The 27,938-nt window shown below is 40.6% G+C and overlaps 6 protein-coding genes across 8 annotated transcripts in view; 4 read left to right on the forward strand and 2 right to left on the reverse strand.

Annotated features, from left to right (window-relative positions):
• fermt3b (FERM domain containing kindlin 3b) overlaps window positions 1–992 on the forward strand; it is a 109,819-nt gene extending 108,827 nt beyond the window's left edge. Inside the window, exon 15 of the mRNA XM_079670636.1 lies at window positions 281–992. Within this exon, the coding sequence (XP_079526762.1) occupies window positions 281–460 (180 nt within the window). The 3' untranslated portion in view covers window positions 461–992. The remainder of the gene's footprint in view (window positions 1–280) is intronic.
• trpt1 (tRNA phosphotransferase 1) lies at window positions 960–6,131 on the reverse strand. The gene is made up of 7 exons (XM_079670638.1): window positions 5,975–6,131; window positions 4,581–4,662; window positions 4,080–4,246; window positions 2,828–3,005; window positions 1,850–1,906; window positions 1,636–1,746; window positions 960–1,529 (listed from the first exon to the last, which is right to left on the reverse strand). Exons 1-7 carry the CDS (start codon window positions 6,053–6,055, stop codon window positions 1,507–1,509), a joined length of 699 nt encoding a protein of 232 aa, XP_079526764.1. The 5' UTR covers window positions 6,056–6,131; the 3' UTR covers window positions 960–1,506.
• On the forward strand, window positions 5,876–13,137 carry zbtb3 (zinc finger and BTB domain containing 3). The gene is given in 5 exon segments (XM_079670637.1): window positions 5,876–5,938; window positions 6,119–6,220; window positions 7,299–8,122; window positions 8,506–9,527; window positions 9,530–13,137. Coding segments are annotated over 3 exon segments (1,887 nt in total). The 5' UTR covers window positions 5,876–5,938; window positions 6,119–6,220; window positions 7,299–7,301; the 3' UTR covers window positions 9,574–13,137.
• A 60-nt stretch (window positions 13,138–13,197) lies between these two features.
• Window positions 13,198–15,393, reverse strand: rnaseh2c (ribonuclease H2, subunit C). 2 transcript variants are annotated; one of them, XM_079672967.1, is made up of 5 exons: window positions 15,276–15,393; window positions 14,692–14,846; window positions 13,943–14,055; window positions 13,681–13,800; window positions 13,198–13,414 (listed from the first exon to the last, which is right to left on the reverse strand). In XM_079672967.1, the coding sequence occupies exons 2-5, from the start codon at window positions 14,843–14,845 to the stop codon at window positions 13,391–13,393; spliced, it is 411 nt and encodes a 136-aa protein (XP_079529093.1). In that variant the 5' UTR covers window position 14,846; window positions 15,276–15,393; the 3' UTR covers window positions 13,198–13,390. The 2 variants fall into 2 exon arrangements, with proteins under 2 accessions (XP_079529093.1, XP_079529092.1); XM_079672966.1 differs by having other exon boundaries at window positions 15,182–15,307.
• A 913-nt stretch (window positions 15,394–16,306) lies between these two features.
• LOC307033889 (seipin-like) lies at window positions 16,307–22,138 on the forward strand. Of its 2 annotated transcripts, XM_079672524.1 has the most exons (10): window positions 16,307–16,427; window positions 18,120–18,372; window positions 18,478–18,556; window positions 18,644–18,787; window positions 18,895–18,930; window positions 19,913–20,047; window positions 20,129–20,226; window positions 20,754–20,883; window positions 21,041–21,098; window positions 21,192–22,138. In XM_079672524.1, exons 2-10 carry the CDS (start codon window positions 18,125–18,127, stop codon window positions 21,224–21,226), a joined length of 963 nt encoding a protein of 320 aa, XP_079528650.1. In that variant the 5' UTR covers window positions 16,307–16,427; window positions 18,120–18,124; the 3' UTR covers window positions 21,227–22,138. The 2 variants fall into 2 exon arrangements, with proteins under 2 accessions (XP_079528650.1, XP_079528651.1); XM_079672525.1 differs by lacking the exon at window positions 18,895–18,930.
• Window positions 22,139–22,555: 417 nt separating this feature from the next.
• Window positions 22,556–27,938, forward strand: LOC307032492 (inositol-trisphosphate 3-kinase B). The gene is made up of 7 exons (XM_079670486.1): window positions 22,556–23,420; window positions 24,937–25,021; window positions 25,400–25,613; window positions 26,045–26,249; window positions 26,341–26,442; window positions 26,829–26,900; window positions 27,316–27,938. Exons 1-7 carry the CDS (start codon window positions 22,605–22,607, stop codon window positions 27,565–27,567), a joined length of 1,746 nt encoding a protein of 581 aa, XP_079526612.1. The 5' UTR covers window positions 22,556–22,604; the 3' UTR covers window positions 27,568–27,938.

Here is a 27,938-nt window from a genome sequence, read left to right on the forward strand (position 1 = left end):
GTATCTTTGACAAATCGTGCCTATTGCGATTTTTGTATTAACTTCACACAAGGTCAAATTAAATTAAGGCAGAACTTGAGAAATCAAATATCAAACTTGATTCCCAGTTTTCCACAAATACTCCTTAAATCCTGCTGCCGTTGTTTGAAAGTGAACTCATGAACATTACCAGTAAGAGCAACAGTTGGGTAATTTCCCCAACATAAATGTAAAAAATCTGCATATTGAAGGAATCTTATATCTTTCTTTGATATACTCTATATGTTTCTGACTCCTCCAGGTGGCCATAGAGTTTGAAGGCAACATCAACATTGCTTTCGCCTGCGTGACCGCCGACTGCAAAATCGTTCACGAGTTTATTGGAGGCTACATTTTCATGTCGACACGCAGTCGTTCGAAGAGTGACACGCTCAATGAAGAGCTTTTCCACAAGCTGACCGGTGGCCACGAAGCTCTCTAACTAAAACACACAAATAATCCCACATAAGGTCTTCTGTGTGCCTCAACAGAAGGATACATTACGGAATAGATAAAAACATAAAAACGGTCAAAAATCATTCTAAATAAGTTTCTGATCTTGTGTCTATCAGTCTATCCTTTTATATATCCTATGTTATACACATTCACAGATATAGTGGATGGACAACATGTTCAGACAGTTCAAGACTCAAGGTGTTCCCCATGCTGACTCTTAACTTCAGGATGGACTGTTGCTGGTTCAAACTGCTGGACATCAGAACCAGTCTCAGCAGGCTTGAAAACCAAACTAATGAAAATGTAAAATTAACTGTTGCATCAGCTAGCAAATAGTTTCCTGTTTCGATCTGCAGCGTCCAGACTTCCTTTTCGCTCAGGATGTAAATCCTTGCTTTGTAAAGAGCTGCAGTATTATTGCCAGCAGCCACAATATCACTGCCAATAATTAAAACAAGGCGTAGAAAAATACATGCCAATAGTAATTGTTTTCACTAATAAACATTTATTCAAGTAAATACAGCAATTCATTTTTCATTCTGTGTTGTCTTTACTCCTCATGGTTGCAGCTTACGGGGGTAATTTCTGCTGTTTCTTCCACAGGAAGCTTCTAACCATTTATCTCGCCTAACATGCTGTGTGTGTGTTCATATCTCACAAGACTGTTACAGCTGTCCGTTAGATTAAACCACAGTGTCTGTATCCTCTGCTTATCCATATTTAGTCAAGGGACAAATCACACTTATAAAATGTCTTCAAAATACATTTAAAAAGGTCTGTTTTTAACTAGTGTTACATTTCCAAACTGTCCTAAACCTGCCCTGATCCTTTGAATGATGAAACAAAAATCAAAAGTCTTTGTCCGTTTAGGATGATTTCTCCATGGATTGTCCTATTGCTAATGAAAATAAGCTTATTGGATGCTAGAATGCTCCTGCTAAGCAACATATGTCACCAAGGGAACTGGGATAAGAATCAAACAAACCATGATGAGTGTTGCTGTGACCAATGACAGAGCAGTATCCTATGATGCTACTGCAGTGGTATGATACTCCCTGTAACACAGGAAGAAAGTGACTTTAGTGAAGGAAATGACCCTCGCACAAAGTTTTCAAATAATCAAATTAAATGTGTTTGGTGAAATATGGTACTTTTTCTTACTTGTAGGTCTCAGTCTTAAGGCACGGATGAAGTACTTAGGGATTAGTTTTCCCTCATCGTCCCCTGCAGTCAGCAGCACACCGTTATCTGACCAGAAAAACTCAATACCTTCTGCGTATACATACATAAAACACATGTAAGAGGGTTTATTGGCAACACATAAAGACAACATCAAGCATAGTGGTTACGAGCAATCATTAGTGGTGGAGCTTACCAGCAAGAGCTTTGGGAACGTCAATATACACAGCAAGATCACAGTCTTCCCTCATTCCTAGTGGGGAAATTAAGATTGAGATTAAGATACACCTTATAAATACAGGTGTTGCAGCAATACAAGGACAGAAAACCTATAAGTATCTTAATATAGACAGTAACATAAATAAATAATATCAGGTAAAATGGCTTAAATAAGAATAGAGTAAAAGAAATAAACAAGAAAATGTGTAGACCAATTACATATTAAACTGACAGTGGTATGATTGATACCAAAGTTTACGTGTGTGTACTAATAGGTTAAGCAAGGCAATAAAAGCTCCGGAAAGAATGAAGAGACCACTCAAAATATTTCTTAAATCTCAATCTCTACATGTATGGCAGCCATTCCATTCAGTGTCTGTTGAATTCCAACACAGAGAAATGTTGTCAGTAGTTGATAGAATAAAAAAAAAACATCTATATATAATAATAAAACCAGAGAAACTGATAATGCTGCAGTGGTCTTTTAATTTTTTTCACAGCTATATTTGATATGATTAGGGAATGGTACTCAGCATTTGTCTGAATACATTTTATAACAGAAAAGTCCATTTAATATAAAATAGTATCATGTGGTTTAGAAACTGTAGAACTTATTTATCTCAATGTTCAGATGAGTTTCTTTCTGTCACACAGACAACCATACACCCACACGTGCACACACCCACACCCACACACACACACACACACACACACACACACACACACACACACACACACACACACACACACACACACACACACACACACACACACACACACACACACACACACACACACACACACACACACACACACACACACACACACACACACACACACACACACACACACACACACACACACACACACACACACACACACACACACACACACACACACACACACACACACACACACACACACACACACACACACACACACACACACACTTTACCGCTGATGACACCTTCCTCCCCAGGCAGGCCGGGGGCCAGGTGGATGTGTGTCCTCCTCATGCGGCTCAGGCCCTGCTGCTGGATGGAGCTCCACTTGTGGAGGTAGGTGCCATGAACTGCCTCAGCGGGGCAGTCTGGAGAACCAGCCAGGACCGGTTTCAGCTCCAAATCCATTACCTGCCCACAGCAATGCAACCAGTGTTAACACACAATACAAAAATGTGACAATTTCATTTCAAACCTTTATTTAATCAGATTGGTCCCATTGAGATCATAGATCTATTTTTCAAGGGAGACCTGCAGCATATAGGTTCCACATGAAACATAAAACAATAAAGGACATCATACATTATATTTACAGGATACATTTACATAGTTATAGACATTTACAAGTGCCCATAGTATCAACAAGCATTTCCTTTAGCCTAGCTTTAAAAAGATGCAGAGGAATGAGATTGCTCAGTTTCAATTCTTGCTGAAGATTGTTCCAAACAAGTGGAGCTGCACACATAAAAGCTGTCTTACCTAAGACAGTCCTTGCTCTTGGCACATCTAACAATACTACATGATGCGATCTCAGACAATAGCTGCTTGCAACTCTCTGTGTTATCAGAGAGCAGATATAATACGGGAGTTTACCCAACAAAACCAGATCAAGTTTTAATGTTCAGAAACAACAACATTTGGCAAATTGAATCATTTTAGATGGCAGTCCAAGGCCAATGAGGGTTTGTATACATCTCATGTTCTGCTGACATGTTAATCTTTGCAACAAACAAGAAAAATATAACATAATCAAACAGAGTAAAATGTAATTAAAGTGAAGATGAATTTCAGCAACAGAGGTAGTGCTATTCTCCAATGTCTTTTTGACCCCTTACCTAACCTGATTTTATAGGATTCTAATTATATATTTCCTGTTAGGCTGTCAGAGGACTAACAGCATCTGCCATCTGAAAATTAGATTTACTTTTATATCTTGAAGGTGAAAATTGGTTTAAAACATTTGTATGCACTCTGTGGAACAAAATGGAAATGTGTTTTAAGCTGTTAAGGGATCTCCCAGAGTTAATTTCCCATCTAAAGAAAGTACGGTACCTTGAATGTATTGAAGTTGAAGTTAGGTGGTCCACCAAATCTATCTAAAATAAATTCTGGTGTAAATTGAATATTGATGAATTCAGCATTTACCGAGGGGGATAGAATATCGTAGCATGCTGGTTTGCTGATTAAATAAAAAAAGCCCCATACTTGTATTGAATGCCCCTGACTGGCTCGAATTTGGAGCCGGCCGTCCTCCAGCCGATGAAGTTTAAAGCGCTGCTTGTCATTTGTGGCCACGACTCTTTCAACGTCTTCCAGTGAGTATGAGCTGAACTGCGTGTGAGCCAGGAGATCCTCCACAAACATGAAGCCATCTACGAGGGTCAGAGTTGAGGATAAGGAACTTTACTATGGCTCTAAATCCAAATGGATAATACATGTAAAGCATGTGTGATCAAAACTGTTAGCGGGCAGGATTTATGGGCATGATTGAATTCATTATAAAATTAAGCATCAAATATAATGACAACTGTCACATTTTTAAATAAGTCTTTGTTCAGAATTCCTGTTTATGATGTCTGTTTGAACCATGCTGAGAGAAAAATATAACGTAAAAACAAAGATGATTATAGTTATTTGTTTTTAAAATGCTGAATGGAACATCTTAGGTCTCATTTGATATATTAAAGTTGAAGGGACACAGCTCACCTGAACTTATTTGAAGATCCATCTTGTTGGCTCCATGGCGAAGAGCATAGGACAAGGATTTAGACAGGCGAACATCTCTGCCCTGGGTAGGGGACAAGGCATCAGTCACTCAGAGCTAAGGCTCCAGCTAGTTTTAGGTAGTTATGTAATCAGATTGCCCAAAAAGTTACTAATCAACCCAGGTTACATTTAAAAAAAAGGGCAATTCAATATAGTTACACTGGCAATAATTTATTAACAACATGTGGCCTTTGAAAAGTAGTAACACAACTGGAACACATGTGTTGCTGTGTCTATTTCATTAGGACAAGGTGCGATTATTCAGATTACATCACACACAAAAAGCTATTTCTCTTATTTTCGGTAATTTCTCTATAATGGGGTGAAAAGTGTAAGTAGTTCCTTTTCCGTGTGATTTTTAAACAAACTGTTGAGTGGTATAGTTTAATATTAAACCAGTGGTTTCCAACTTGATTGGCTTGTGACCCTTTACATAAACAGTTTCATTATATAACGGTTAAGGCCCACATTTTGCAAATAACAGCAAAGATTTAAGAAAAGTCATGTATTGAAAAGTGGCTTTAGTTTTTCTCCCATTGTCTCCTTTTTATCATATCATGACCCCAATGTTTTGTCTTGAGACCCTTTGAAGAAGCCCGACACCCAGATTGGGAACCACTAATCTAAAAAACCCACCTTGCCCTGCTGCAACAGTAAAGTGCTGCTATTTAATAAAGTTGTCTTTAATAATATATCAATCAATGGGATTTTACAGCACAACATATACTTTTGAGACTTTGGGTAAATAATCCTATCATACTTATGTAGGAATTTGAATGAAGGGACTTTTTGTAGAGTGTTTTTAAATAGTTGTGATTGTAAATGTATATAAGTGAAGAATCTAAATATTTCTCAGGCTACTGAAAGAGGCTACTTTTTAGATCTCTAAAACACAAACTGCCGTTATTGGACTTGTGTGTGCGTAGACCAAGGCCACTTGTAAGGGAATGTAGACTTTGCCCCCCTCCCCCCACACACACACACACACACACACACACACACACACACACACACACACACACACACACACACACACACACACACACACACACACACACACACACACACACACACACACACACACACACACACACACACACACACACACACACACACACACACACACACACACACACACACACACACACACACACACACACACACACACACACACACACACACACACACACACACACGTTTAAATATAGGTCCTTGACTTTACCATAACCAACCATTCATCCTGACTGCCATGACACCCAATACCACGAGTCACAAACCAGTCCCTCAACTGTCAAGAGGTCAATATCCCAATGTATACGGCTTCAATCTCTCACCTCTCCCCCACGATTTCCTCTCCTTCCTCTGCCTCCTCTGCCTGATTTTCTTCCGCCTCCTACACTTCCACCACTGTCCATTTAAATTCAGTAAACAAACCGTGCAGCTTCCCACTTCCTGTTCTTTTCTGTATTCGCTTCTAGGTGCCGCTGTGGCGGCCGGGCGGAGCTCCGGTGTCCCGGAGGCACCACAGAAGAAGAAAGCTGCATTTTGTCCTGGAAGAAAACATCAGACAGCAGCTGCAGGTAAGACAATATTCATAATATCATCGTTAAAAAAAAACACAACCCCAAATGCATGCTGTCATTTTACGGTAACTTATACCTCATGATGATATAACTCAAAACAAAAACCCTGTGGTTGCTGTGACTACCGGTGCTGGATTTCATACAGAGGTTGGGCTTAGTTGGCTAACTAATGTTAGCATAGTTCAACTAGACCTGGATAATATTGCCATTTGATACAATATGGGGTTTCTATGATTCATTTTGTGCTGTTTGCCATATTCGTTTTTCTCAACTGCATGCCATTGGCTGTCGTCTTTAAAGTGTAACAAAGCAAGAGGACGCTGGCCTGCCAGTGCACTGGAGACTTCAAGCAGGTCGTCATGGAAACGTTACGTTAGATGCGTTAATACGTGATGACTTAACTGTCAATAATAATCAATAGGAGGAAGAACATTACCTTCTGTAAGTATCCTACTTCTTTATGTGGACATGTTTATTACTCAACATGTGCCAAGAAACATTATTATATATGTATATGTCGATTTTATGTTTATTGGTTTACTGGCAGACATTTATTTTACATTGAAGCCAGGTTAACTTAAGGGCTAACAACAGATTGAGTACAACAAAGAGTTACAAGTCCTCTACTTTGGCCGAGTGTGCAGGAACCTTGAGTGCACTCAAAAGGGGTTCCCATTAAGGATAAGGTTTATGATTTTCCAAACCTATGAAACCTTTGATTTTCTATTTGGTTGGCTCATTCATTTTTTTCTTCAGTATTCACTGCTTTGCCATTGTAAGTCTTGATTCTTAAACATCAACTGATCATTGGTTAATTTGTACACATCTAAAATTCTTAATTTGAAGGGAAACTGAATTTTAAACTTAGACAGTTAATAGTAAGAACACACTCAGAAAACAGTCAACATTGAGCACAAATATATCATTAATGTCAGATATTGTCCAAAATAATGCGTACATTTTCTACATGGTAATATACCCTTGGTGGTAAGGAGGGAAACTTGTATTTGGAATTTAGATTACCTGATTCTTATGTCTTTGCTTTCTCTCTTTATTTCTCTTCTTTTATGTTCAGGTGATGGAGTTCCCCCAGCATTCTCAGCAGCTGCTGTCAGCTCTGCGTTCCCAGCGCCAGCGGGGCTTCCTCTGTGACTGCACTGTCCTGGTGGGCTCATCTCGTTTCCTGGCTCACAGAGCTGTTTTGGCCTCTTGCTCACCTTTCTTCCACATGTTCTACTCAGATCCTCAAGGCGTCCTTGGTGGAAACAGCAGCAGCAGCTCTGTCACACTCGACAGCGACATTGTCACCGCTGCTGCATTTAGCTTGCTCTTGGACTTTGTCTATGAAGGCGTTCTACAGCTGGGCGAGTCTCCACCAGTGGAGGACATATTGGCAGCTGCAAGCTTTCTGCATATGAATGAGGTTGTAAGAGTCTGCAAGAAACGACTGCAGCGACGGGGTCCTCTGGCTGAGGCTGACAGCACTCGCTCTGAAGAAAGCACTGGAGCGAGAAGGGCAATAGAGACAGGGAGAGACGGTGGGGGGGACGGTGGAGCAGAGCCAGTGCTGGCCATGGCAGGAGATCTCTTGGATCCAGTCGCCATGGCAGCACCATACTTACCAGTGTGTATAATGACAGAGAGGCGTCAATCTGTAAAGTCTGAGAGTAGGACTGGGGCGGGGTCTTCAGAAGCACGAGTTCAGACTCCTCTGAGCCCTGACATCGCTGATACCACACAGCCAGGCATGGATGCATCTCCTCTGGCCCCCACCAGAGAACTGATTCAGGGCCTCATAACAGGCCGGTCTTCCCAGGGAGGTCACTCCAGGTCGGGGTCCGGAGGTCATGGTGACGGGTCTGCACTCTGCAGCCCTTGCAGCACCACTGAGACATACAGGTATGAGTCTGTTGTAACTTCCATACTGTTTTAAAAGGAGTTCCTCCGTGTACTGGAATACCTTTTTATCTGATTTGTTGTTTTAAAAAAACCTGTTAATTAAGTGGAGATCCACAGATAGCACTTTTGTGGCTGATTCACTTTTTTTTTTAAACTTGAGATTGTTCCCCCAAATTGACAGAATACATAAATATTTTTGCACTAAGTAACATAATTGTTTTTGTTAAAGTGATGTTCATGTCTAGCTGTGTCATTTCACCATACAAAAATGTAATGTACGAGTCAAACCATCTGACAAGCGGACGGTTTTCACCAGCGGCTGGCGATCGGTGCATCTCTCCACTGTTTACACTATATCTTTCTTTCTGTCTTTCTTCCATCAGCAACAGCAATAACCAGCAGCCCTCCTCGTCTTCTTCCTCCGTCGTGCCAGTGAGCCAGGCTAGCAGTCGGTCAGTGGTTGCTTATTCCCAGTCAGGACCCGGTTTCTCCACCAGCCTCCTACAGGACGATCACCGACTGGCATGTGATGTCTCTATAAGGAAACCCTCAGAGGCTGATTACAGGGGTACATCAGGCAGAGGACAACAGATGGTCAATTTAATCCAAACATCAGCCCTAACCGCACGCAACCCAGCACACTCGCCAACACAGCGTACACTCCCCCAAATTCGAATCCAGAACACTATGTCGCTTCAACCCCAAAGCTCGGACTTCTGCCGTGCTACTCGGACACAAACCCTTAGAGGATCTGAGGGGAATATGGGAGCTTCACCCCCCACTACAAATGAAAGATCTCACCCTCTTATGGGCAGAATGAGGACAGACAACAATGATGGAGAGAATGTGAACATAAAAGTGGAGGCCATTGTTATATCTGATGAAGAGTTAGAGGAGGGAGCGGAACCAGTTATGGAAGTAGACGATGAGTATGAGGAAGAAGAGGAGCTGCACAGCCCTCAGTTTCTCTCCTCCCATCCACAGGGCCTCTCACAAATGGCTTCTCATTCAAATGACTACTCCTTTCCCCTCTCTCCCTCCTCTTCCTCCTCTGGTGCTGGCCCTTCCTCGCAGGACACTTCCTCCTTCCCCTTGGTTCCTCCATCCGCAGCCCAGCAGCATTCGGAGCATCCTGCCTACTTCCAGGACTTCCAGGACACTATGGGGAACTTTGTGGAGGACGTCCCCACATGTGGAGTGTGTGGAAAGACGTTCTCATGTACATACACATTAAGGCGCCACGCCATTGTGCACACACGGGAGCGTCCTTATGAGTGTCGCTACTGCTACCGGAGCTACACACAATCAGGGGACCTGTACAGACACATACGCAAAGCTCACGACAACTCACTGCCAGCCAAACGCAGCAAGGCCGACATGGACCCCTCCCTGCCACCACAACCACCACAACCACCACAACCACCACAACCACTACCACCACCACCTCTTAGTTAACACACACACACACCTTATTGTATTTCTATACTCATGCACACATACCTTAACCTTAATATCATAACTTTTATTCTACATTTCTCGATTACTCTCTAATCAATTATCTGATTGGTCTATAATAATTTCAAAAATATTGTGAAAAACATACAAAATAATATTTATATCTGGCTTGACATTGCCACACCCACATTGAAATTTGGTCCAGTCCAGTTTATTCAACACGTTCATGATAGCAGCTTCAAAAATGTTCAGCGGCAGCCATCTCTTGCCCGCTCCTCTTTACTGACTTTGGCCCAATATTAGATGAAATGCTGTTATTGGCCGGCAGATCTGAAGATCAGAGCAAATAAAACATTGTTACGGCCCATCCACACGGCGGCGTGCGTTGAAGCTTCAACGCTTCTGCCCATTCACTTTGAATGGGGTGACGTTACGCTTCGCCAAACTGCATTGTGGGAGCGTCGCTAAGCGTTGCTCGCTGCAAAAGTTGAGCAACGTTCAACTTTTGAAGCTTCGACGGATCATATCGGCCCGTCCACACACAGGCATGAAAAACATCTTGAAAAATCTTGATGCTGGGCGTGTCTGAAGCTTGGCGATTTCACGCGCCCAAGGCGACCAACAACCAATCAGGAATCTTCCAGGAATCTCCCGCCCGCCCCCGGCATACAAAGCCTGTCCATTCAATGTTAAAACGAAGTAAACTGGATATAAACTCCCCAAACAGGTGAAAACCTACCAGTTTCACCAACTGTCTCTGCCACCTCCCTCCATGCCTGGTTCCTCCGGTTTAGGTCCCGGTAGGTGAACAGAGAGCAGTCGTAAAGGACCGGGACATTTCCTACAGTGATGATTAATTTATCCAATACGTTATGACATATGGAAAAGACCGCAGCGGTATCTGCATACAGTACACGCGGTTTGATTGGCTAGCGCTTGGCTGATGCCAGCTTCGCAAGCATTGGGAGCATCAAAAGTTGAACATTGCTCAACTTTTGATGCTCACGATGCTTGCAAAGCCATGCTCCGCTCCCCACAATGCAGTTCGGCGAAGATTAAAAATATTCTACGTCACCCCATTCAAGTGAATGGGCGAAGCTTTAAAAGATTTCATGCCTGTGTGTGGACGGGCCGATACAAGCTTTTGCCAATCAACCTTGTCCAAGGCGGGAGATTCATGTGATTGGTTGTTGGTCGAGTTTCAGACACGCCCACCTGCAAGCTTCAACGCACGCTGCCGTGTGGACGCTGCGTTCCTACGTTTTTGTAGGTAAAAAAATGTATCAAAAACATAAAAGTTGTTGAATATTCAGAAGCTGTGACTCCCTATTTTAAGTGTTTGCTATTTCAACTCAAAACACAAATACGAGAAAGCTGTTGTTTTTAATTTCATTAGTTACATGTGTTGTAATGTGTACGACTGCCTTCTAAGTGTGTGACTCTACCAGCAACGTTTATTGTAGAATTGTACTGTCGGTACCACTTTAGAATAAGACTACCCTTATAAAGGGTTTACGAATAGTTTGTAATTCATTTATTAATTAGGTTGTGAACACTTTATAAATCATTAATAAGCCTTTATAACAGTGATGCAAATTAGTCGCTTTTCGGCGCCTCCCGCTTTTTTAACGCTGATTTGGGTGACTTGTGTAATTCGTGGAGAACCGAAGAGTTTTCGGGGGGGGTCGGACGGACAACTTCTCACTTCAAAAAAGAAGAAGAAATCTAGATCGCAAAATAATTAAACAAGCGAGTGCCTGTTTTTCCTGGCCAAGGACAGGTTCATTGAACACAACACGAGCGTAACGTGTCTTCACCATAGGTCTTCACGTGGTTATGTCCCGTCTGGAAGGTGTAACGGAGAGCATCGGAAGGCTGCTCCAGCTCTTCAAATATAGCAGTACCCATAAGGAGCCGTACACATGCCGCAGTGTTTGCGAGGCTGTGTCTTTAGTTGTAAGCACAGTGGCGATCTGTTGTTATTAGCATCTGGTTAGCTAGCTATGCTAACGAATTTAAAGAGCTTTTCTACAACCAGGTGGAAGAGAGCTCTCTCCTGAGAGGCTCAAATAACCTCAGCTCAGTGAGGTTAAGGCACACCTTGATATGATCATTATAGTTATTAATGAGACATTAGAGATTCAATTATTAACAGGTATAAAATACTATATGACAGTAACAAAAAAAAGTTGTTAAAAATAACAAGAATAGAGTTTGAAAGGGGAGTGATTTGTAAAATATCCCAAAAGAAAAATCTGTCATTGTCAGATGGTATATTACGCTGTTTTTTTTCTGCTTCGAATAGTTCTCTCTTTTTTCACCATACCTGTGTTTGCATCACTGTTATAAGACATGAGATAAACAGGCCAACTGTGACCGGTTGCTTGCCAAATAGTGAGCCCACATTTATCTGTACTGCTAAGCCTTATGGTAGTAATGGTAGTAACTCATTAATAAATGGGAATGTGTCTTACACTTTACAATAAGGCTCCTTTTTGGCAACTATAAATGTTAATAACTCGTAAATAAATGGTCATAAAGAGATGCCAAGAAACATCAAGATGGAAGGGGGGGGGGGGAAATCAACTCAGTGAACAACAGGTAAGGATGGTGGCTGATGAAGAAGACGAAATAAACTAGGTAGCCAATACAAGACTTAGTCATCTTGCTAAATAGTGAGCCTGTGTGGATGTATGAAAACTATGTTAGAACTGGGTTATAAATGGTTCTTAATGATTAATAAAGTGTTTACAACCTAATTAATAACCTATTTAGAAACCCTTTATGAATCATTTATAAGGGTAGTCTTATTGTGAAGTGGTAGGAAATCTACAAAGAAAATCCCTGCAAAAACTCAGATGTTTTTAATTTATAACTTGTAATACAAGTTTTTCCTTGCATCAGTTTTAAAGTAGCCACATCATGAACATAAGATATGTACAGTATATCTGATGAAGTAGAAAATCAACTGTGCCAAAATTCCTTTACCTTGTTTCTTCATAACCTTATCTTCTTTTAGATGCAGTAAGAAGTCTTCGTTTAGGAATAATTCACAAATAGACAGCTGACCCAGAAATAATACAGTGGCAGCCATACAGCATAGCACTTTCTGTATTATCCTAACATATGATTTTGCAACATTTCATTGTCTTTTCTTGAACATTTTAAATGTTAAACTATACAAACTTTACGCCAAAATGCAGTAGGATGGCAATTGGTGGGGACGTGCAGTGTGGGGCTCTTCCCTGTTTGTGTTTAGCTTTTCTTATTGCCTGTGTAACCTTTGCCATAATCACAGATTATACAGTTTGAGCATTTTTTACATGTAGTAATTCAGCCCCCTCTTTACATGTTTACTAGAAATGTGCCTAAATGACTGTCAACTGAATTTGTTGTTCAATGCCATTTTACATGTTTTGGAAGTACATTGTCTGTACTCAAAATAATAATAATGTAATGGTTCTTACCATAAAAGAGTTTTGAGTACTTGGCAGGTGGAGTTCAGTCATTGTGTGCAAAATCTAAAAGGTACATTTGTGAATAAACACTGTTTAGTAAAACATTGTGTTCATGTAGCCGTTTCAGTGAATCACAAAATCACACAGGTTGGTCACTAAACATTACCCTTTAGTTTCTTTTTATTCACTACAAAAGAAAATTTACAAAAATATAAACACTTGTTATTTGTTATTCTTCAGTTGTAACACAATTACACTGAACTTGTAGCACTTATTTCACTGTCTGTTGCAAGTCAACTTTAAAGTGTTCACTCGTGACACGCCATCCTTCAGCATCAAATACGTTTTTCTCTCTTCAGTCTTCTACTGGCCCGTGGATCTGTCAGGGAAAACATTATAATGACAATTAATTTTCATTCATTTTAACAGCACTTAACGATGAACTGAACTTATGGGACAGATGTTACTGTTAACACTTGTTAGAACATTTGTCAACTGGACAACGCTTTGAATCACACCTAATACAAATCAGTGTTCCAGGACACTTAATTTACTTAAAGAAACTTTTCATTGGGTGCCACAAATTGATCTTGTCTTTGATTTAACAGCCTTCTGTAAAGTTGGCTACAAAACAGAACAACTCACCGCCTTAGCCAACTCTGGCCAATCCATTGCCATCACAACGGTATCGTCAGAGTTTGGTGGCGTCTCCAGGTTCCAGTAGGTCAGCTTGTCAAACACAGATGATACCTTCACTGTCCTATCCTGAAAACACATATAAATGACTATTAAGTACACATAAGAACAAAATAGTTACCAAACTGAAATCAGATGTTATCCTCCGTGCAATCAGAGCTCTGCCTTATGTTTGGCTGAACCAGACTGCGGGTCAGCGTCAGATGTTTACCTCTTGGTCGGAGCCGGGCTTGTTGGTCTCGTTCAGCACTAAGCCAGTGTAGCCCTGAGGACAACTGAGCTCCTGGCCCTTCAACCCACGCCCTCTGAATGATACCATCTTCTCTGTAAGGAGAAAAATGTACAAAGGATTGTAGTTAGACACAAAAAATGACAAAGTTTTAAAGGTCACCTGACCAACAACTTAATGTCCGTCACACAAAAGAATAAAAATCATGAAGACAAGAACAGAATATATTCTAAGGATATCTGCAACATTTACACATAAAACATAGCTCTGCAGACCACTCAGCATTTCAGTCCAGTTCCTAGAGTTTCACCTTTGATGTTCTTTTGTGTCAAATTTACATATTCTGTTTTCTGCTTTCAGGGTTTTGGAAAGGGTATGGAAACTACCTATCTGTTTTATACTATTTTGAGGAAGTGGTTTCACTAGGTTTGCTTTCTATGTCTTTAAGTGAGCTCAGCTTACTAAAAACATTAGATACACCTTTGTTAATCAATCTTTGTGACTAACTAAATCAAAGCATCCTCAATCATTTTCTAAAAGCTGTGGATTATACATGGTCATAATTTTGCTGTTTTATTTATTTTGATTAGAAAAATAACTTAGGCCTTCTGATATGTTGACCATCCTGACATTGGATAAATTGCATTTGTTTTTATCTCCATCGTTGTTTTCTATAAATTGCAGACCAGTAACAGTCAGCTTTGGTCTACTGTCAGAGAGGTTAAGTGTACCTAGTTTGCAGTCTTTGGTGGTGGCAGTGAGGTATTGTGAGACCTGGGCCGGCCCATTGTGTTCAATATCACAGGGCATGAGGTGGACTGGGACCCTCTGCGCCTGGCCCACAGAGGACACGTTAACCCGGGTAACACTGCTGTTACAGGACATGCTGCGATGAAAAGACAGAAGAGAACAAAACACATTTAAAACCTGAAATGTCTTGCTGTGATTTGATACATGTAAAAAGGTGATGTTTAAGATGTATGCACTGGCTACAACAGAAAAGCATTTCTCCCCCATTTAGAAAAACTGATAATTTATTAAGTTCAGGTGCAAAAAAAAGTAAGGTCCGTTAAAGTGATCTGATTACCAGTACATAGACAGTGTATAAATATGTATTATACATATTTTTTTCATAAGGCTTCAATGAAATGTTAAGGACAAATAATTGTATCAGACTTTACATAAAATAAAAAGCATGCCTCATCTATTAAATATATGTACCCTATGAGCGTGTTTTCTTGAATCATTAGAGATAGCTTTTAGCGCTTTATTACGTGACTTCAATATGGAATAATTGAATATAGTTGGATCAAACCTTTTAGCAGTTTTCAAAATGTTTTTGTGAAATGAATTGGACCTCTTCCGGTTATAGCCAGACTGCGTGTGATTGGACGAAAGTGTCTTCTTCTAGGCTGCTAGATGTTTTTTGGCGGGTTCTTTCTCTTGCATTAAGGTATGTCTCCCCCTAGTGGAGGGATACTATTTTACTTGTTCTGCTTTTTTAGATCTGTTGTTTTCTTGATTATTTTATTGTCTTCCTTCTTGTTCTTTGAGCCAAGATTATGTCTATCAAATTGTGTAAACATAATTAGTCACAACAGAGTAGCAGTAGTATCTGCACTTTCATCCCTTCTTTTTTAGGTATTTCGTATTCAAAATATGGAATAAGGTCTTGCACAGTAGGATACTAACATAAGATACGTTGGGCTTTATCCCATGTTCCTTTAGAAGGACAACTCTCTAAGTACAAAAAGTCAATGCAGGATCAAGACGAACAGATCAATGTGCTTAATGTAACAGTTTAAGACTGAGCTCTATCAAAGTAAAATGAAATGTGTGTATAAATGTGGATTAGGATGTGCAAAAATACAAAGAATTTGGGCTGCAAATAACAAATATTTTTATTATGGATTAATCTACAGATTATTTTAAAGTTGTTTGTTTTACCCTCGATTTAAGAATCAAAGGAAAAGGCAAGAATAAACTTGAAATGAAAGCTGCCCATGAGGTCAAATTATCCCCTAACATTGCCATAGAAGGCAATGCAATGTATCAATTAGTTTAAACAATTCCCAAAACCAAAACATAGTAGATGTTAGCATTGTATTCCTACTTGGATTAATGATAACACTTCAGTAGCTTTAACTTTCTGTAATTGTACTCTTTATTTGTCTATTTTGTCCACCAAACATAAACTATATGTGGTTTTAATAGTAGGAAGTATAGTTCTTAAAACTTCTCAAGCCTTGGCCTTGTTGTCGGTGTCATATTTAACACTGAGAACTCTGTTCCAGTTGGCAGAGCGTCTCTCATCATGTGGGATGGACTAAGCCTGTCCAATGGCAGCTATTTCAGCAGCCGAAGTTATTGAAGGATCACAACATTTGATCCAGACAGGGTCAAGCTGTGGATAAAGACGCTTCAGGGGAAACAGAAGTGATTTCCTAACACTCACAGTTGGCCAGAGGTGAGTTTTCTATAACAAAATAATTCTGTTGCAGGCATGTTGCTGATGGATAACACATGGATGTTTAAATAGACAAAACATATTTTCGATTTGCATTAGAAATCTTATTAAAGTAAGAGTATGTACAGTTAGTATAATCAGGAACATTTAAAGACTCAAAAGTAAAAGTGCCCAATGTAGAGAGATAGCGCTGTGACACCTTTACAATGTTTATTTTGTATAACCACTGTTACAAAACTCAAAATGAATGATAAACCAATTAAAAAAGGAAAATACGCAAATCCATATTAGTGAAGCCGGCAACTATAAATGTTTGATGTTTAAATTATTCAAATAGTTTTCTTTCAAATGACAAATTCTCATCTCTATTTGTACAAAGTCACATATTTCGTTTTATTTATAACATAAACTCTTCATTCTTCTTAAATGTGGTGGAGGAGAAGCAGAAAGTGGCATGAAAAAGTATACTTAATATTAAATACTTGGCTACTGTGATATATTCGATCACTATAAGTAGCATGAAATGAGAAATTAAACAGCTTATACTAAAACAGAAAATTAAACATCAATCCACCAACTATATTACACAGTACATATTTTGTCAAAACATCCAGATTCTTTTGACTTTTTTTCTTAGATGCTTCTTGTCAGTAATACAGTCAGAGCGGCAGTTGACTGTTGACACAGTTGGTTCAGTCATCTGATGCTAAAGGCCTCTGCTTGTGACTGAGATCAGACTCAGTGGTTTCACAGCCATCACTGCTATCAAAGTGGGGCTTGTTTCTGGACATCATGAAAACATCAACCACACTTTTCCAAGAAATAAAACAGCAGGAGCTTTAGACTCAAGCCACTAATTGATGACTGGAGACTGAAGTTTAACTTAAGCACTGACGTCTCATGACTTCTCTTGGACTGAGCCTTCTGACCTGAAAATCAGCAAATTCAACACTTAATTATCATGTTCCACTTCCATGTTTTATCTAACAGCATCCAATCAAGTCACAGGATAGAACCATGAAGAACTGTTAGTGAACCTCGAGTAGAAAAATATACCAAAGATGATTTCCTTCCTTCCAAAAACTATGCCATCTACATGGTCAACAAAAAGCAAACAGCAGTAATTGAATGTGTATGTCTAAGATGAAATTACATTTGGTGATAAACACATGATGATCTATTTTGGACTGCAAACCAAATTTGAAAGTTATTTTTTTCAGGTGACCTGTTTTTGGGGATGTTTTCATTTTGTATACAGTACTGCTGAAGGTGGACAGGAAAAGGGGGGGTGGGGGGGTGATATGCAGCAAAGGGCAGCATTCAGATTCAAAGTAGTCAGCTCGTTAAGGTCTCTTTATATCAAATGGGGCCTTTGTACAAGTGTCACCAACAGGTGAGCTAAAGGGCACCCGGGACTTGTCAGTCTTGACTTGGGACTTGACTGCAGAGACTTGAGACTTACTTTTGACTTTCAAAACAATGACTTGGTTCTGCCTCTGCAAAAAAGTTCTTGATGGGAATTTTACTTAAAGTGAAATATGGACAAAATCCATAGTGATCATTTTCATTATGTCTTTACAGTAAATCATACTTCTGGTGGCATAAAATGTGGTTTTTATCAACTGTTCCAGGTTAACTCTGTACTAATCTGCTTTTCCAAAAAATAAATGTATTCTCTTTTTTTATGTTTAGATTTCATGGGTCAAAAGAGTGATATGCGTTCAGGAGATGGAGAGCCTTCAGCTCGAATGTTTGGGGCGCTGCTGGGGCTCCAGGATGCTGTTGTCACGTGGATGTCACGCGCCCGTCAGAGAGTTATTCAGGGATTTACTGTGTTCTCCATTGTCTTTCTGCTCCTCTGGATTTCAGCCTTTTTATATGGCAGCTTCTACTACTCTTACATGCCCATGGCGGCCTTTTCCACACCTGTGCACTATCACTACAGGTGTGTATGTCATATCTTGTCCAGCTGCATCAGACTGTAATTTATGTTTAATTTATGTTATGTCTTGTAATTTTATCTTTCTGGCTTTCCCATGTTTGTCTACAGGACGGACTGTGAATCTCCTGCCTCTTTTCTATGCTCTTATCCAATGGCCAACATCTCTCTGATGAGGAATAAGAAACATGTATGTATGAATTTGCTGTGCATCAATCTGTGTATTTGTATCTATCTCTTCTCCCATGAGTGTTACTTTTTCAAAATGTACATTCAGGTGCTGACATTTGGCCAGGCCTATCAGATGTCTTTGCAGCTGGACATGCCTGATTCTCCGACCAATCAGGAGTTGGGGATGTTCATGATCAAGACTACCTGTTTCTCTGGGAAAGGAGGGCAGGTTGCTTCCTCTGCTCGCTCTGTGAGTTGTCGATTTGTTCATCTCCAAATGTGTGCCTTAAATCAAATAATGCTTCATTGTTAGTTCATGCTCGATGATTCACTGTTGCATTGCTGTGTGTTTCTCAGGCAAGACAACTGCTGTCTGCGTCCAGCTCTCGCTTTGTGAGTACAGCGCTGACGCACATTAACCTCTAATCACACAGCCTGGTCAGATTAGACTGCCTGTGCTTGCTGCAACAGAATGTGATCTCAGTGTTCAGGTGATGATAGAGATGTCCACACAAACATGTGAATGATTTTTAAATGAAATACATCATACATATATCTTATGTGTAAAGTATGCTATTATTCCTTTAAATCAGCTATTCTCCTTCACCAAAGGTACTGCCGGATATTTGCATCCCAGTTCTTTTTTTTCTCTATTGTTTGTCAAGTTTTGTTTAGTTGCTATTTATTTGGGAATGTGGTCCTTACAGCAGCTTAAGATCCTCTGACTTAAATTACTCGATTACTCGGCAACCTGCCCTCCTTACTCGATTGAGTGTTTACAAAAAGAAACCAGTACTACTTATTTTGAAGCCTCAAACTTTAGTAAAGAGGTGTTGATATGGTATTTTTACTAAAGCTGCATTTTTGGTTGTTTTTGCAAAATGTGCTTTGAATTTTATGTATATTAATTAGAAACACAAAATAGTCTATTTGAAAGACCTTTCAGTCACATGCAATGCCAGAACGAGGCCTAAAACTAGAACTGAGACAACACAAAAAGTTTAAAACAGAAGAACTTTACAGAACTATTGTATTACACTTTATAACACTGTACAAGGGGGAGTCCACTGAGATCAGCCTTTTGTCAACGCTTATTAAACATTAAACATAACCAAATAATTGAGTTATATGCAAAGGTAAAGGTTTTGCATGTGTGTTTACTGTATGTCCATATGGGACGAGCTATTCATATGTTAATAGCAATGAATAAAAGTTCTAAGATTTCTGGTCTGATATGTATGTGATAAATAGATGATAGATACAGGCTCTTATTTTATGTAATCTGATTGAGTAATCCTAATTAAATGTCTGTTACAGACTGAAATAATGTATTGACAGTACTATGTCTGTATGACTGTGTTGCCCTGCGGTTTAGAGCATGCTCCGGTACCGCTCAGAGCTGCTGAGGTCTCTGAGCACGATGCTGTTCCTGCCGGCCTTTCTGACCGGAGTCTCTGAGCAGAAACAAGTGCTGGAGGTGGAGCTCTTCTCAGACTACACGGACGACCCAGTGAGTCCTGGACTGCTTCATCGACGTGTTAAAATGTGTCATGTGTTTTGTTGACTCAAAAGTTTGCCTTCATGTGTATAGTATCTCCCATCGGTCACGGCCGTCATTGAGATCATCTCCAACAAAGTGCAGATCTACTCATCCCAGCTCAACGTACATGCCCACTTCACTGGTATAAGGTAACATCTTTACCATGTTTTAATTTAGATCTGATGTTAAATATCTGATGATGAAACAAGAAGAAAAACAGAGGAACAGTCACAGTAACCCCCACCCCAGTCACATTTATTAATTTAGATTTAGAGGGTTGGAGATATGGAGAAGATGCCTACCTCCTCTTGAATATAATGGAAGTGATCGTCACTTGGCCATTGCCATTCAAAACCCCAAAGACATAAAAAATTCAGCAGCTCCATTTGCAACATCAAAGAAGGACAAATATTAAGACATGATACAAGGAAAACAAACATTTAACATAACATCACGATCACTGAAGAAGAGCATGCTGACCTTCTAACGTACATTAGACTTCATGCAGGAACTTTTGTATCTACTAAACTGCACCTGCTTACAATGGAGCACTACTGTCTGGTTCCTGCATGTGTCAAAAATATAAAATCCTTTCTGCACGTCTGAATAAAAAGTATACAACATATGATATAATAATACAAGTTATAATGACTTCTATCTTTGTATTCTCTATTAGATATTTGTTGTTCAACTTCCCTCTCCTCTCAGCCCTGGTGGGCGTGTCCAGTAACTTTGTCTTCCTCAGTCTCCTCTTCGTCCTCAGCTATGTGAAGCTGCTGTTGAAAGAGGATTGGGCACCAGTGCAGGTGAGAGAAAAGCCGTTACTGCAGACACGTAACTGCAGCTGCAGCCCTGCACACTTCATGAGTTTGGCGTTCCATGATAACGTGAAATATATTCCTCTCGGGTGTTGTGTCTCAGCCTCAACGAGCTCTGAGTGCATGTTCTTCTGCTTGTTTACAGCTCAGAACAGATGGCGGTCGGAACATCAACCAAGAGGAGTACAGCAATGCTGCTGGAGGTACAAAAAAACACACTGAGAGAATTTCAATGTTTTTTAAAGTTATTTGCCTAAGACACTTGATAATGACTAAAATAATGGATCCCTCGGTAGGTACAGCAGAGCTGGTGGGTCCACGACGAATGTGAGCGGAGAGAGGCCCCATCTGCACTGTTGCAACAACCCAGAGCTGCAGAACAGACAGCTTCAACCTCAGATTTAAATACGATTCGGAGGCCTTTCAAGGATAATGAGAAAGTGTAGTGAGCGATAACAAGATGTAATGGTGAATACTTGAGACGGCTGGAAATGACTCAGAAAGCACCCACAGACTTCTGAAGCTCTGTGTTTGTCTCACACTCTTTCAGCACTGTTTCAAGTCTCTCAATGTTAATGCCTTTGTTAATACTCTGCACCTCAAACTTTGGATTAGTAGTTCAATCAAAAAAAAAATTTCAACAATATTCAATAATTCGATAAGACATTAGAAAGTAAATTGGTATAATGATACATTCAGACAAAAACATGAAATTGTGAAATAATCTGATTATAACCCTGAATTGTTATTTCTATGGAAATACTATATTCCCTTTAGCTGCAGCTGTATGAAATGAAAGATTGTAAAGCTGTTTTATTTTTAATGTAAAGACATGCCGACTAACATATTTCTCTAAGTTCTTAAAACCTGCTCACTGTTTTTCTTTTCTAAATGATAAGTAGTCCACCTCACAAATACTGTGAAGTTAAGTTATTTCAATAAGGTTTGTGTGAAAAGGATCTTGCTTAACTGAATGACAACTATGATGACAATCCAATTTTCACAATAGAATTATTAGAGTGATAAAAGCAGATGATGTTAAATGTTTTAAAACTTCTTAAAACCTGTTTTTTGTTACTTGATCAAAATGCACAAAGATATCAAACCTGTTTTTGCCTCTTTCTACTTCAAAAAATATATGAACACCAATTTAGTTATGTGAGTTATTAAGTAATGGCTGCAAATGATTTCTTAAGTGTACATTCTGTTAAACTGTTGCAATAAAACCTTTACAAAAATGTTTCATCAGGCTTCTGTTTGAATATTTTCAGAGAATACTGCCTCTAAAGAGTTAACACACAAAGTGCACTCTCATTATTGGAGGACACGTTATAGTATTTCCATCCTGCTATCTGACGTAGTGTCGATCCTGGATGTCCTCTTGAAGCTTTGGAAACTTAATGATGTCACTGCATGCAAAACTTTGCACCACCAGTGAGAATGAGAGAGAGATGTAGCTCACTGACGGTCACAGTGCTTTCTAACAGGTGGCAGACACACGTAAGGTAAGTTATCCACATGCAGTTCTATATTTCCATTTGTGTAATTTGAAGAAAGCTTAGAAATATTGCTCTGGAGGTTTAGACTTGTAAATGAATTTCCTCAAACACATTCAAAACTGTGTATCTTTTGTAAACATTTCCCTGTTTTTGTATAAGCACGTGTTCATGGAGTAGGCGCACACCTACGCTCTCACACTGGACCGTGAGATGGATGTGATGACGGATGATAACTACATGGAGGGGATGGAGATGGAGACGGAGAACAAGCCAACAATGGATACTGACTTTTCTTCAGATAAGACGTACCAACATCTGACAATTAGAGAAGGGACTTCCAGTAGCTGCAGGAGGGTCAAAGTGAGATCCAGACCCAGACTCCAGTCCACAAAGAGCTTCCCCCCTTACAATCAGTGCATTGGGGGACTCGGAGAGGACGGGGATGGAGACGATGAGCTCAGTCAGTCGAGCGACATGATGAGGGAAGACAGGAATGAGGTCTGTCAAGGCACAGAAAGAAACATTGAATCGATCCCAAGATGCGCAAGGGATGAAGTAAAGGAACAATGGAGGATGAGGAGGAAGGAAAGGGTGGGGGGCCGTGGTGAAGTTGATACAGATGGATTGGAGAGGTGGAGTGGGAATAGAAGAGTGGAAGAGAAGAGCGAGTGTGAGGATAAGGAGATGGAAGGGGGCACAAACAGCAAGTGGCAACACTGCAGAGGTAGAAACTGTAGTTTTGAGATCGAAGAAGTGGATGAAGAGAGGAAGACATCGTCAGAGGGGGAGAACGAGGGGAGCGGGGAGACCCAAGAGAGGAGGGATGGAGAGGCCGAGGAGCTGATAGGAATCAAAGAGGGCTCCACAACACATCAGTGGTCCTCCCCACATCCAATCCTCTCCAAGCTTCTGCACTCCTCCTCCTCCACCTCCTCCAGCTCCTCCATCAACTTCTCCTCAGCAGAGAGCGATGAGGTCTTCAGTGAAGGAGAGGATGTTGGCTCAAAGAGGAGGGCCTTCAGGAAGGTGAGATGCAGTTTCACACGTTGTCTTGCATCTGCTAGCCCAGACTATGCACTTTCCATGGCGATGGCTTAATACAACTACATTTCTCAACTGTCATTCACACCTGTGGTCCTGCTGATTTGCATCGGCTTGAAAGAGGACTTTGACAAAAGTCGGATTTGAATGGTGTTTGCATGCCTGGCTCTGGCTGCCGTAGATAGGACAGTAGAGGAAAGCGGGCAGTGGGAGTAGGAGGAGGGAATAGATCTTCTCAGTATTTAGCATTGTTGTACATAGTAAGCCTCGACTAAATAAAAGAGCACTACATAAGAAGGTGAACTAAGCATACATAGCATATAATGTAGACATTGTGTGAAAGGGACTCCACTAAGCATGCTCTGGTCTACCTTTGCTTCCCTTGTTTATTTAGTTTTTCTTTGGTGTGCCTGGTGGCAGCTGCTTTGTGTATATACAAAACAGATCATAACTGTTGAGGTATGCGCTGTTGGTAAAAGCCAAACACACAGACAGACACTGCGCTAACACTTTTAGACGGGCACAAAGGACTTTATAGGTGTTTGTACCATACAGAGTGAGCTTTCAGTTATTTAAATGGTCACAGTTGCAAAAGCACAGGTGTAAATAATTAAATGATTGATGGTTCCAGAAATGAAGGCTGCTTCAGTTTCAAGGTCCTGTTATTGTTCATGCTGGGTCACCGTCATATCTTCCTGGAACAATATAAATAGAACATAGCCATTATTGATCTGTATTTTTACTACTAAGACAAATCAAAATATCTTCTTTGAGGTAGACCTGCGTGTAGACCTTTGGTTTTCACCTATTTGATACAGCATATAGGCTGCCAATACAAATCAAAATCACCATATTGTAAAGCTGGAATTAAAGATGTGATCAGGTTATCAGAATCAGAATCAGAATACCTTTATTAGTCCCACAGAGTGGACATTTGCATCGTTACAGCAGGAAAGAGCCACAGACAGTGAACCTGCCTGAGGACTACAGATGGAAATGAGCTATTAGCTATAATCTGGCATATTGCATCTCTTCTCTTTGCTGAGATTAATGCTTTTGTATGCATGGTCCTTCTATAAATAAATACAAAATAACAACTTAATGTTACATATGTTAAAAAAAAGTACTAAGTTGTGATACATAACCTTATCCTTTACTATGTGACTTGAATCTAATTGTAATTTGTCTCAAATCAGGGCTGATTTTAGGTAATTATTTTTAATAATTAGATAACCAAACCATGATTGTTTTTATAGCCCGCTGTCTCCTCACTAAATCAAGTTCCTGGTTCAGCCTAGAGCCTTTCAACTTGCATGCAGATGTTCAGGTTTAGATGAACTCTGAACTGCCTGCAGGGGGATGTGTTTCTCTGTGTTCTTTACCCCTGTGGCCTTGCCAAAGGTCTAATCTTCCTCTTCAAAAACAATGCATACTAGAAAAGGCTTCTCTACCTGTTGGCCTTGCATGAAGACTCATAATCTGCTCTTCTTTTGGGCCTCAGAGCCGCTCCTGGAAGACCTACCTGACCATGATGCACTGGTCTCTGCGGCGGCAGGGCTCCTGGGTCCAGCTGGCTGGACATCAAGGCATGTTCATCCAAAACAGACACATGCAGGCACTCAGAAACTACTGTGTTCAAGTTTAGAGATAAATATGAGAGCGATCAGACCACTTAAATTCACTTAAATGGTGTAGATTCATGCTGTGTGGTTATCTCACTGTGCATACATCACTGCTGCTGTTTTAACAGACTTTGTCATAGTTCATCCACCATGCACCAACACATTTAAACATGTCAACCATCTCTGAGTAAAGGTTTCTCATATAATAAGAAGGTTTGTTCAAGTTAAAAAAGGAAAAAACACAACAAATGATGTTATCGGCCTTCTTGTTTTATTAAACACATGTGGATAGCTAATATTCCTAATGGTTGTCTCTGCTTCCCTTGGTACTCTCATCACCAGGTAACTTCCAGCTGAGTGAGGGAGGGGAGGTGTTGAAACTGTACTGTGAAGTGGAGGCAAAGTGTCTGGACTCCCTGATGAGAGATGCGCTGAGACCCTTCGTCCCACAGTACCACGGCTGCGTCACCAGAGGGGAGCACTGCTACATCCGCCTGGAGGACCTGCTGAGCGGCCTGAGGAGACCTGTCATCATGGACTGCAAGATGGGAGTGAGGTAGGCTAGAGAGTAAATATTTATTTTGACCAGCAGCGACTACATGGATGAAATCATAGAATAGACAGCGAGACATGGAAAAGGCACGACCATCTCTTCTAAGTAGGAGCAGATTTTGATATGCTTTGCCTTGGTTTTGTAGTTTTTTTGTGTCTGTCTAGTTTTGCCCCTTCTAGACATTTGTGTCTCTTCGGAGGCAGGTGCTTAGCATCTCCTGGTCGTAATACATTTTCTTTCTTATTGGTACATGTCTACCAGTGACATTTTAGGCCCATGTCCTTATGCCTGGTAAAGTTGCTCATTGGTGACCACAACAGTCTTGCAGGCATTTCATTCGATATTGTAGAAAATGGTTAGTTAAGATCAAATGAGGGTCTGAGTGGTGGAAGCAAAGCAGTGTGTTTTTAAATACATTACAGTTTCTTTCTCAGGACATACCAGGAGGAGGAGGTGGCAAAAACCCAGACCAAGGTCACCCTACGGAGTGACATGTACCAGAAGATGGTGAAAGTAGACCCTTCCGCTCCATCAGTGGAGGAACATGAACAGAAAGCGGTGACCAAGAGTCGGTACCTTCAGTGGAGGGATACCACCAACTCTACGTCCACGCTGGGCTTCAGGATAGAGGGCATCATGGTAGGACTATTTATGAAAAAATTGCCATTCACCTGGATTGTTCTTATCAAGTGATGTCTGTGCTGCTGTGCTTATTTTCTGTGTGACTCAGATGGAGGATGGCAGTGTCCAAAGGGATTTTAGGAAAATTCTGACTTTAGCTAAGGTCACTGAGGCAATGCTCTACTTCACCCGGAGTCAGCTGGATATCCTGGTCAGTTTTGTCTGTCTGTCTGTCTGTCTGTCTGTCTGTCTGTCTGTCTGTCTGTCTGTCTGTCTGTCTGTCTGTCTGTCTGTCTGGCTGGCTGTCTGGCTGGCTGGCTGGCTGGCTGGCTGTCTGTCTGGCTGGCTGGCTGGCTGGCTGGCTGGCTGGCTGGCTGGCTGGCTGGCTGGCTGGCTGGCTGGCTGGCTGGCTGGCTGGCTGTCCGTTAAACACTAGTTACATTTCCAGTGTCGCTTCTTGACCTCTATTATGTTGTTTGTAGTTGTAGTTGTAAAATTATATTCTTCCCAATTTACGTTTCCTTTTGTACGTTAATCCTTTACCCTGTGATGTATCTGTGTCTGCTAAATTTCACTTTTGCCCATGTGTGCACTAAGAAAGCGTATCACTCCAGACTCCTGGCCCTGAGCGAAGCCCTGAAGAATTCACTGTTTTTCAGGAGCCATGAGGTTGGTTTCGAGACAATTAATATATTTTAAATTTCCGCCTTAAATCAAATTAATAAAAATTGATCTGAATCAACGCTTTCTTAATCTTCTTTGCTTGTTTAAAGTCAACCAACTTGTTTTCATTTTTTACCTTTATTATATACATAATGTGTTTCTATTATATTCATCCTTTTCAAGCTATCATTTTGTAAAACAGGGTTAAGGCAGTGTCCTTATATGTAGGCTATGTCCTTGTTGATTTATCTATGCTGATGATACAATTTAATTTGTTTATTATCAGTTGTTTAAACATTTGTTAACCTCGATGTTAAGTGCCTGAGGCTCCTTGACAACAAGATATCTGAAGTCTCAAGGGGGTCCATCTTCTTATTACATCATTAAATAAATAAAGGATTTATCTGTTTGACCTGATCAGGTGATTGGCAGCTCGCTCCTCTTTGTCCACGACCACAGCAGCAAGGCCAGCGTGTGGATGATAGACTTTGGGAAGACGACCCCTTTGCCTGACAGGCTTGAGCTCCGACACAACATCCCATGGGCCGAGGGGAGCCGGGAAGACGGCTACCTCATCGGTCTGACGTCCCTCATCACTTCTCTGAGCCAGGCCATCAGTGTGGCCTCCTCTCAGCAGGAGGACAACTGCGGAGAAGAGCAGAGTGTTGCATGAAGTACACTGAGAGATGTGGGGGTAACCAACTCCCACTAAAAAACACTTATATTCAGGATCAGATGGATACATCACTGCTGTTACACTTTGAACTGTTGTATTGTTAGATTCTCTATCTGGAAGATGCACAGCAGGGGAGGATTTGTTTATGGGGGGATCTTCCTCAAAGGCAGGGGAAGAGGACTGACGGCGTATTATTTAGATAATATCAATAGAAATGTAATGTGGTTGTCTTGCAATTGTACATCTGGCATGTACCGTAAAAGTAGAGACAGTGTTTAAATACCTTTTCTCCTTTTTTGTTTCCTTTTTTAATATTTTTGAAGGACCAAATACTGTCAACAAAAATAAATACTAAATGCATTGATAAA

Source organism: Notothenia rossii (genome assembly GCF_949606895.1).
Source record: "Notothenia rossii genome assembly, chromosome: 3".
Taxonomy (NCBI): domain Eukaryota; kingdom Metazoa; phylum Chordata; class Actinopteri; order Perciformes; family Nototheniidae; genus Notothenia; species Notothenia rossii.